This window comes from Ostrea edulis, chromosome 3 (genome assembly GCF_947568905.1).
Source record: "Ostrea edulis chromosome 3, xbOstEdul1.1, whole genome shotgun sequence".
Taxonomy (NCBI): Eukaryota; Metazoa; Mollusca; class Bivalvia; order Ostreida; family Ostreidae; genus Ostrea; species Ostrea edulis.
Window position 1 is genome coordinate 41,535,870 of NC_079166.1, and position 11,805 is coordinate 41,547,674.

Here is an 11,805-nt window from a genome sequence, read left to right on the forward strand (position 1 = left end):
AATGTTGCTTATGCTGACGGCATCTATTCCTCTGTTAGTAAATTTGAGTTTAAGGATCTGGCGGTATGATTCGGAAGAAATATCTATAACCCGGTTTAAAGAGTCTGTGGTGGACAACATTCATAATCATAGAGTTCAGTCTATATTCTGGTGTTGAAAAATCCAAGTATGGACTATGTTTGGCTTGTTCAAATAACGCAAATAACAGCGGATGCTTACTCCTCCTAGGCACCTGATCCCACCTCTGGTGTGTCCAAGGGTCTGTGTTTGCCCAACTATCTATTTTGTATTGCTTATAGGAGTTATGAGATTGATCGCTGTTCGTTATCTTCGCCTTGCATACAAAAATCTCAATGGAATAGAGTCAAGTTTTGTTCGAATACGATGTGGACATAATTGTTTTTTGACGCAAGGTAAAAGTGAATCCAGTGTGACATCGTGTATATTTGGTCTTTTATATGAACGGTGTCCATGAGTTCGTTTACGTTGTTGTATATTTGGAAAAAGTCCCATCACACTCACGTTATTTCATTGTGGACTACTCAAATTTCCTACTTTGTATATATTATCAATGCATCCGTATGGAAATAAAGTACCTAAAGTCCTGATCCAGTGATCTCCTCATTGCCTACGAGAAGGGGTACTTAAAGTTGGATTGCTTATACGATGGTAATTTTATTTTAGAATCATAACCCTTGTGGACAAGATGGAGTGGTCATGGGAATTAAAATGATTATAGAAAAGTTGATTACCGCCATTATTTATTTAAAAGCTATGCCCTGACATTCTTTTATCAAATGATCCTTTAGTTTCTACGACATATATAAAGCCACAGAGGTTACACTCAATAACTAGACAATGTTAGAAGATTTACAGGTCAAATTGTCGAAGGTTTTGGTACAGAAAATGTTTACGGAATCCGGTACAAATTATCTTTTGAATAACTCCAGTCTGCATCGTTAAATATAGAACGGGTCTTTGTTTTGTGTATTATAACGGGACAAAATTTTAAGTTTATTAAGAAAAATATTTTAAAAGTCCAGGGCGTTACCATCGCAAATTTTGAACATGGTAGCTATTTTTGCGATGTAACGTCTACTTTTTGGGAGTTGAACTATGTTCAATCTCCCTGGGTCATCACGCAGTTTTCTGCGCAGTAATTTGTATTGATTTGTATAGTGGTCGTCAGCGGGGGTTCTGTGTCAGCTGATTTACTCCTAGGTAAATCAACATAAACTTTTATAAACATCCACCATTAAATAATCCATGTAACTTTTCTGAATTAATCTAATTTTGATAATTGACATGTAAGTAAATGCAATGATATTGTATTCAAATCAATTTGAATACAAAATTTCGATCAAATTGATACTGATATACATAGAAAAATAAAAGATAAGGTTGAAAATTGTCGTTTGTAGCGCAGCGTCACCTATAAACATTGATAGGGAAACGAACGACAACTGCACACAAGACCTATTGACACCGTGGCGAAACCTCAGGAAATTTACAAGAAATAACTCTACAACATTGTGTATGTGTATATATTTGGGTTTTTTTTAATGTGATATAAAAAATGCTTGATGTTACATGTATATTGAATTAAAACACGTCATTCCCAGTCAACAACTTTCGATTGGGATCGGAATACGAAATAAAATTTCTTATATCCGGTTGCAAAGTGAAACTGCTTCAAGTTATTGAATTACGTAGTAATTGCACGTTACAAATTAGAGAACTGTTCCTTTTAATAAAGAAAGTCACAAAATAGATACAAAATGAGTGTACCTTATTCATTACTGTTACCGAGCTTTCGTCGACGAAAATCTCGAAATGGCGTGTTTCGCTGCGCTTGATGACGGTAAGGTCCACATTTTCTACGTGAGTAGTGTGATATTTGTTTATGAATTTTTTGTGCATACATGGTATGTCTCGGTTAGGAATAATGGAAACTTTCTCACCTATGTATGTAAAGACATATTAATCTCTATTTTTAAAAATGTAGAACACTTTTATCAAATGACAATGTTTGAAAACGCTTAGAGCCCCGATGTCAGAATTTCCTTTTCCAACACATCAATATGTCAAATTCATTATCCTTTTTGAATAGTATGTACCATATTTTGTACCAGTTATCCATTTTGAATCCCCTATTACAATGGGATTTTGCTGCACTCTGTAATGTTTGAGTGGATGTCATGAGTGTGTGTCGAACAGAAATTTTAAGATCATGGGATAAGGTGCTGCCATGTATGACTTCACTATCAAAGTTTAACCCAGTTGCCACAATGTTGAATTTATGCTGCAAAAAGGATTGGAAATTGCTCTGGTCAAAACACATTGTTTATTTGTCTACAGATGAAAGAGACATGAGGATTCTCCCTCACCAACCGAAAAAAAAATAGTTATGGATCTTGTACATGCATAGTTTATTAATCACTATAGATTTCCAGCATCACAAGTCTGATTCCACTATATGATTCCCATACTGTCAGGTTCATTCACCCCCTGTTTGAGCCACAGTATAATATCCCAAATACCTTGGCAATAAATAACATTATTTGACTAGTGTTTCATTTTTAGCGGAGTTGCGATGAAGTCGAACTCGGCTTATGATCTGATGAAGTGCCTTTGGGCGGGCAGGCGGGCACGCATCAACATTTCATTTCCGCACCATAGCTCTTGAGCAAATTATAGGATCTCATTCAAACTTAGATGGATTGTCACCCTCAGTAAGATGAGGAAGCCTATCGATTCTGGGGTCACTAGGTCAAAGGTCAAGGTCACAGTGGCTATAAATAGACTGAAATTTGGAGAAAATTTTGTTTTCCGCACCATAGCTCTTGAACGAATCACACAATCTCAATCAAACTTAGATGGATTGTCACCCTCAGTAAGACCAGGAAGCCTATCGATTCTGGGGTCACTAGGTCAAAGGTCAAGGTCACTGGCTATAAATAGACTGAAATTTGGAGAAAATTTTGTTTTCCACACCATAGCTCTTGAACGAATTATAGGATCTCAATCAAACTTAGATCGATTAAGTAAGACAAGAAGCCTATCGATTCCGGGGTCACAAGGTCAAAGTCACAGTGGCTATAAATAGACTGAAATTTGGAGAAAATTTTGTTTTCTGCACTATAATTTTTTAACAAATTATAGGATCTCAATTAAACTTAGATGGATTATCGCCCTTGATGAGACAAAGAAGCCTATTGATTTTGATCAAGGGTTAAAGGTCAAGGTCACAAAGGATTTAAGTCTGCTGAAATTTATGTACGCAAAATTTTGCTCCCTGCTTGATAATTCTTGCAAACTTTTCTACCGGTTCCCTCTATGCCCATTCCTTGCGCAACTCGGCTTGTGCATTTCCGATGCCGGACAATTTTTAATTTTTTTTGCATTTCATTTATTTTGAGTTATTATACAATTATTTACCATTCCATTGATCCTCTACAGGACTGTAGTATACTCAGGTGACAGTTTAGCATATTGGACTACCTTTTCAAGTAATGAATCCTTAGAATTAGCTACATCTAGGATTAAACTTGAATGTATATATACAGGGGAAAAAACTTCCTCATAACTGCAAGGCATTGATAACCATAATGATTTGAATGTTTGGGCCATAATATGTGGTCACATTTTTCATGAGAATATAAAGGGGTGAAATTCTAGAAAACAACAACACGACTTCAGTTACTCGAGGAGCGTTGTGGCCCATGGGTCTTCCATTATCCATGTTTGCTGTTGTAACGCTTTGAAAAATAACAACAGTTGATTTGTATCTAAAATCATGATAATATTCAGTCATTTATCCCCCTACCCTTCCAGTGCTATCTGTTCTAACTGAATTTCCACAATGTTCAACTCCCACGAGTACTTTAAGTACTTTGATTAAAGTTTGTCAGCCAGATTAAGAAAACCAGTAACAATGCTAGCTGCATATAATTGTACCTTTTCAACCTTGTCAGTATTGTGTACAGAATAGTCATCCCAAACAACTGAACGAAATTCAAGAGTAGGTCTAATAAATTCTATTTGTAATTTTGACATGTTTTCTACCAAATTTGAACTGTGACGATTCTGCAAAATTATTCTTAACTATTCCGCAAACATAAGGCATTACGATTTGATCATGTTTCTAATATTATGGAAATATTATTAAAAAAGATGGTTAATTTTACTGAGATTCTACCAGGCATTTAAATACTTTTTCAACTTTTTTCTCCTTTACCTGAAAAGAAACACCTCTGCATTTAGAATTTCATTTACTATTTAATGAGTAGCTCAGACCTAAGAGTTTGGAAGGACCTATATATTCTTCAATGATTCTTTTTCTGATAGAAACTGGGAATATTTCAAATATCGAGAACAATTTTTAAAAATCTCAATATATCAAACAACCACAGTCCTTGTTGGTTTTATGCATACGATAGTGCTTATCGTATGCATAAAACCAACAAGAACTTTTAATATATTCAACATTTTTCTCGCCTAGAACGAAACAAGATGATTTTCTTAATGATCACTTTACTGCAACCGCCTTTGTGCGATGAACGTTAATTAACACCTGTCACCACACCTGTCACCACACAAGTAAGCCATGGTCAACATGTTTCTCTCCAAATTGAAAAGGCATATTTTATAGGGGATAAACAAGAGGCTTTACTGTTCCTATCATTAAAGTTTGTAGATAGTATAAAAGCAGAGCATCTGTGGTAAGCATTCTGAAAAGAAGAAATGGCAAAATTGTTTGCTGGTCTGATGTTTGTTACCCTTGGTGAGTAGTATTTGTTTCCAGTATTTTCAATGCACTTCGTATATATTTTATTGTCTTTCTCCAAGCTAATTTTACATTCTATGAAAACAGAACGATTTCGTTAGTTATGCACCGTTTTACAATGACTCGGCATAGGTCAGCGATGTGAACAATTTTTAGGGGAAATCATCTGAATTCGCTGGTTTTATTTATCACAGGGTGAATCCTTTAACATCAGTTCCAGTATGAAGAAAGCTAAACTTGTAAACCAGTATAATGAAAAGTGTATTTAATACAAATACAAACATGACCACTTACATGTCATATATATATATAGTTCGATGATAAGTGATTATAACGAACAGTGATCAATCTCATAATTCCTATCAAGAGTAGGACAAACACGGACCTATTGATATATCAGATATGGGTTCAGGTGCCTACGAGGAGTAAGCTTCCTCTGTTGACACTCTATCTTGAATATGTAAATGGTGTAATCCGTAGTTAGAATTAGTATGTAAAGAACGATCTGTCAATGGTATAAAAGAAGTCGGATAACATTTGACGACTAACGACAGGTTGAATTTGGAAATATGATCATTACAACGTCATACAATTTGCGAAATGCTGACTTTTAACAAGACTGTTGAAACAACTGTAAGATCAACTGATTTGCCAGTTGCTTGTCTCGATTTAAAAATTGATCACATGCAGAACATGCTCTCTCTCGCATATCCATTGATCTACAGAGATAAAGATTTTTTTTAAAAACTTATTTTATTACATATTGTGTGTCTCTTGCAAAACTTGTTGGTAAGTACAACGTATCATTACTGGTCACAGCATACATGATTTTATTTTAGCATTTCCTATCTTTGATCAAATGTGTTTTTATACGTTTAGCTGTCGTGAATATCAATGGAGATAATCATGATATTGCGATGTCGGCATGTATGGGGCTTGCTGAGAGCGGAACATATAGTGCTGCTATACCAAGAAATTGTTACGAGACAAGGTCATGTGACAACATATGTGTCGCTATCAACATGACGCAGGGACACCTTCCCAAATCTGCCAGGTAGTGCGATACTCCTATAATTCCATAAGTTTTTGTAAAATGTTTATTTAATTAAAGTTTGTGCATTATAGAAATATATCTTTTGGAGGAATTTTATTTACAGAATAAAAAAATCTGGTAAACTATTAATAATGGAAAAGTTTATATTTTCCATAAATAATCATTCATAATTATTTATAGTGAAAAATTCTGTCAAGGACTATAATTGCTATGGTGGTATTTCCACTCCCTAATGTCTATTATACAAGGCTTTCCCCGATACACACAATTATTTCGAACATATTTATGAATTAGCAATATTCCTAAACTGTTGACATCTAATTTCTGTCATTTTATTAAGTTTTATCTTCATTTTTTACCATTTTGAGTAACGAAAAAATGTAATTTTCAGATATTGACATATACATTTGTATTTGTATGTCTGAAATATATATTGATGATATACAAGTTTTCTCTACTTTCGTAAAATATCATTATCTTGATCTTCTCACATTAATATCGCAAAGGTCACACAACATTCGACCTAATGACAGATTGTATTTGTAAATTAGATCGTAATAACGACAATAGAATATAAGAAATTCCGACTTTAAACGATAATTTGGAAACCCCTGTCACATCATCTTAATTGTAAGTAGCCGGTCTTGATTTAAAAATCGTTCATACACAGAACATGGTCTTGTGTAATCAACTGAGATACATAAACACCATATGAAGGTGATGATAGATCATTGCTATATGAATATTAGAAGTTGACTATAGAGAAATTGAAGTAATTCCTTTTGTCATAAAGTTGAGTTGTTAGTCTGCTGCTTACATCTATGTTCTATAAAATATCCAAATACAAAGCAGATGTGGAAGACTGTGATTTCTTTTATTTTAAATTCAATATCGAATCAACATTAGAATGAAAAAAATGAGCATTATTGATGATACTTAATTCGTTTTAACAGTTTGCCAAGGTGCATAAATTCTTTGCACATCTACTCCAATCCTGGCCCAAAGAACACATTCAATACAAAGTGGCTCAACTCTTGGATATTCGGAAGCTCTGGATGCAGTAAGACTACCTGCGGACCAAACTACTGCTGCTGTACTTATAATTGAATAATTGTATGACAAAAAGAAATAAATATCAATATTTCAATTAATGATGGAGTTTTTCATCCAAGTATACCTGTCGAAGTATGTCTGTAAGTAAACTATCAGGTGGTTTACCTGATTTAGCACATTTTGGGGTTGCGTTTAAATTTATCAAAGCTGAACTGTTGCGAAGAAATCACAAAGTCGGTTCCTCCTCAGTACTACATCAAGAGCCGCCATTTTAAAGCAACTTTGACAGTATTGTTTCATAAGAAGTCCACACATAAGTTAATTCACATTCCTGCACATTCTTATATCTGGTGACGTTTCATTTCACAGTACTAAGTAGTAGTGTTAATCCTCTTTAAATTCGAAATATTGACACATTCTTTTAGTACCTTTATCTCGACTGATGGTTGTAAGATTTTAGTACCTTTATCTTGACTGATGGTTGTAAGATTTTAGTACCTTTATCTTGACTGATGGTTGTAAGATGTTATATTGACACATTCTTTTAGTACCTTTATCTCGACTGATGGTTGTAAGATTTTAGTACCTTTATCTTGACTGATGGTTGTAAGATGTTATATTGACACATTCTTTTAGTACCTTTATCTCGACTGATGGTTGTAAGATTTTAGTACCTCTATCTTGACTGATGGTTGTAAGATTTTAGTACCTTTATCTTGACTGATGGTTGTAAGATTTTAGTACCTTTATCTTGACTGATGGTTGTAAGATGAAATATTGACACATTCTTTTAGTACCTTTATCTCGACTGATGGTTGTAAGATTTTAGTACCTTTATCTCGACTGATGGTTGTAAGATGTTATATTGACACATTCTTTTAGTACCTTTATCTTGACTGATGGTTGTAAGATTTTAGTACCTTTATCTCGACTGATGGTTGTAAGATGTTATATTGACACATTCTTTTAGTACCTTTATCTTGACTGATGGTTGTAAGATGTTATATTGACACATTCTTTTAGTACCTTTATCTTGACTGATGGTTGTAAGATGTTATATTGACACATTCTTTTAGTACCTTTATCTCGACTGATGGTTGTAAGATTTTAGTACCTTTATCTCGACTGATGGTTGTAAGATTTTAGTACCTTTATCTTGACTGATGGTTGTAAGATGAAATATTGACACATTCTTTTAGTACCTTTATCTTGACTGATGGTTGTAAGATTTTAGTACCTTTATCTTGACTGATGGTTGTAAGATTTTAGTACCTTTATCTTGACTGATGGTTGTAAGATTTTAGTACCTTTATCTTGACTGATGGTTGTAAGATGAAATATTGACACATTCTTTTAGTACCTTTATCTCGACTGATGGTTGTAAGATTTTAGTACCTTTATCTTGACTGATGGTTGTAAGATTTTAGTACCTTTATCTTGACTGATGGTTGTAAGATGTTATATTGACACATTCTTTTAGTACCTTTATCTCGACTGATGGTTGTAAGATTTTAGTACCTTTATCTTGACTGATGGTTGTAAGATTTTAGTACCTTTATCTTGACTGATGGTTGTAAGATTTTAGTACCTTTATCTCGACTGATGGTTGTACGATTTTAGTACCTTTATCTTGACTGATGGTTGTAAGATTTTAGTACCTTTATCTTGACTGATGGTTGTAAGATGTTATATTGACACATTCTTTTAGTACCTTTATCTCGACTGATGGTTGTAAGATTTTAGTACCTTTATCTTGACTGATGGTTGTAAGATGTTATATTGACACATTCTTTTAGTACCTTTATCTCGACTGATGGTTGTAAGATTTTAGTACCTTTATCTCGACTGATGGTTGTAAGATTTTAGTACCTTTATCTTGACTGATGGTTGTAAGATGAAATATTGACACATTCTTTTAGTACCTTTATCTCGACTGATGGTTGTAAGATTTTAGTACCTTTATCTTGACTGATGGTTGTAAGATGTTATATTGACACATTCTTTTAGTACCTTTATCTCGACTGATGGTTGTAAGATTTTAGTACCTTTATCTTGACTGATGGTTGTAAGATTTTAGTACCTTTATCTTGACTGATGGTTGTAAGATGAAATATTGACACATTCTTTTAGTACCTTTATCTCGACTGATGGTTGTAAGATTTTAGTACCTTTATCTTGACTGATGGTTGTAAGATGAAATATTGACACATTCTTTTAGTACCTTTATCTCGACTGATGGTTGTAAGATTTTAGTACCTTTATCTTGACTGATGGTTGTGAGATTTTAGTACCTTTATCTTGACTGATGGTTGTAAGATTTTAGTACCTTTATCTCGACTGATGGTTGTAAGATTTTAGTACCTTTATCTTGACTGATGGTTGTAAGATTTTAGTACCTTTATCTTGACTGATGGTTGTAAGATGTTATATTGACACATTCTTTTAGTACCTTTATCTCGACTGATGGTTGTAAGATTTTAGTACCTTTATCTTGACTGATGGTTGTAAGATTTTAGTACCTTTATCTTGACTGATGGTTGTAAGATTTTAGTACCTTTATCTCGACTGATGGTTGTACGATTTTAGTACCTTTATCTTGACTGATGGTTGTAAGATTTTAGTACCTTTATCTTGACTGATGGTTGTAAGATTTTAGTACCTTTATCTTGACTGATGGTTGTAAGATGAAATATTGACACATTCTTTTAGTACCTTTATCTCGACTGATGGTTGTAAGATTTTAGTACCTTTATCTTGACTGATGGTTGTAAGATGTTATATTGACACATTCTTTTAGTACCTTTATCTCGACTGATGGTTGTAAGATTTTAGTACCTTTATCGTGACTGATGGTTGTAAGATTTTAGTACCTTTATCTTGACTGATGGTTGTAAGATGAAATATTGACACATTCTTTTAGTACCTTTATCTCGACTGATGGTTGTAAGATTTTAGTACCTTTATCTTGACTGATGGTTGTAAGATGTTATATTGACACATTCTTTTAGTATCTTTATCTCGACTGATGGTTGTAAGATTTTAGTACCTTTATCTTGACTGATGGTTGTAAGATTTTAGTACCTTTATCTTGACTGATGGTTGTAAGATGAAATATTGACACATTCTTTTAGTACCTTTATCTCGACTGATGGTTGTAAGATTTTAGTACCTTTATCTTGACTGATGGTTGTAAGATGTTATATTGACACATTCTTTTAGTACCTTTATCTCGACTGATGGTTGTAAGATGTTGTCTGCAAAAGATATGATATTGAACACGAATTGTTATCACCAACTGAAATATTTGAAATCGGTAGTTTGCAATACTACACAACCTTGCTAATTTTGAGGTCTATACAATATTTTAGCTGCCCAAGAAGTGCATTATTTACAGAGGCCCTCGATATAGTCGGCAGTCACGTGGCACAATTAACCAATTGAAAAAGCAGCCCTCGGTTTTTTGGTATCCACACACTGGTTTAGATGACGTATACCGACTTAAGAATGAAAGATATTAAGTTGCAACCTTCCAAATCTCATCACTAAAACATTCAAGATACAATATTGCCAGAAGATGTTTCACTTCATTGTAAAATGAAAGTGAAGTTTCAATAGGTGATACATGATACAAACTCGGAAAAATCAGCGAGATTTCAGGAAATGTTTACGATTTGCCTACTATTTTGTTGTTGATGTGGTATTTGTTGATCAGCAAATCATTTTAAAACTTGTTCTGTTCACTTCCAATTTATGGTAAGAGTAAAATAAACTTAAATCAGTTTATATCTACCAAACCAATGAATAGGAATTAACGATTTATAGATGGGACCGTCACATGTTTTAAACAGTAAATATACCGCCTTAGGAGATGTTTATCTCTGTTATATGTGTCTCTGGTTATACGTTATCGTATTGTAAGAACTTAGAAGACGAATTGAATTTTAAAGTATGAGGTAAAACTGGTGCAAAAATGGCAGAAGGATAATTCGTACCCTCAAGTAGGACCCGAGTACCCGAAAGTAGTTCTTGTATTTCAAAATCAAACCGCATAATAATACATGCAAGTGAAACTCTTCTCTATCAGAAAATGTGGTAATGTACATACTTTCTATCTGAAATTGTCATTTTTTGGCAGATAGACATGCTCCAATTTTCATTCTGTTATGAGTCCTTTTAAAATGTCTTTTCACTTTTCTGTGTGTTGGTATGTTTATTTTATTTTCCTGACGAATTTTGTTTTGTTTTAATGCTTACCGATGAATAAATTCTATCTAAACAGAAATATGCTTTAGTGGGACCATTTCGATATAAAGGAATTGTTCCCAACCTGTTGACATTGAGGTTCTACAAAGTTACACGTGGTCACCATAAACGTTACGATCATGTAAGGGTTCCGTATGGTCACTCATTGATGCAATAGTCTTACTAGGGTTATTTAGGTCACCCATTGATGTCATAGTCATACATGTATAGGGTATAAGTTTTACATTATGAACCCTGGGTCGAGGCCTCTGCTGGTGGACTGTTAGTCCCCGAGGGTCTCTACAGTCCAGTAGCTAAGTACTTCGTTACTAGCTTGAAAATACGGATGCATATTTAATTGTTGTTATAAAATTTAGAAATTCATTTCAAAATTAAGGATTATCTCCCTCATGCATAGCTCTTATCCTTGGACGAATTTGGTTCCACTTTTTTGGCACGCTGTTTTTTGGCTATATTTAGCTCTAAAACTTCATAGTTATTTCGGATTTCAAACATTTCGGTTGAGCATCACTGAAGAGACATTATTTGTCGAAATGCGCATCTGGTGCATAAAAATTGATACCGTATAAGTTTTACATGTATAGGGTACGTTTGGTCATCCATTGATATAATGGTCATATAAGGCTTCCGTATGATCACTCATTGATGT

General features: G+C 33.9%; 1 protein-coding gene across 1 annotated transcript; it reads left to right on the plus strand.

Moving 5' to 3' along the window:
• Window positions 1-3,708: 3,708 nt before the first annotated feature.
• Window positions 3,709-6,991, plus strand: LOC125676165 (uncharacterized). The gene is made up of 3 exons (XM_048914057.2): window positions 3,709-4,783; window positions 5,666-5,840; window positions 6,794-6,991. The coding sequence occupies exons 1-3, from the start codon at window positions 4,744-4,746 to the stop codon at window positions 6,945-6,947; spliced, it is 369 nt and encodes a 122-aa protein (XP_048770014.1). The 5' UTR covers window positions 3,709-4,743; the 3' UTR covers window positions 6,948-6,991.
• Window positions 6,992-11,805: the final 4,814 nt, after the last annotated feature.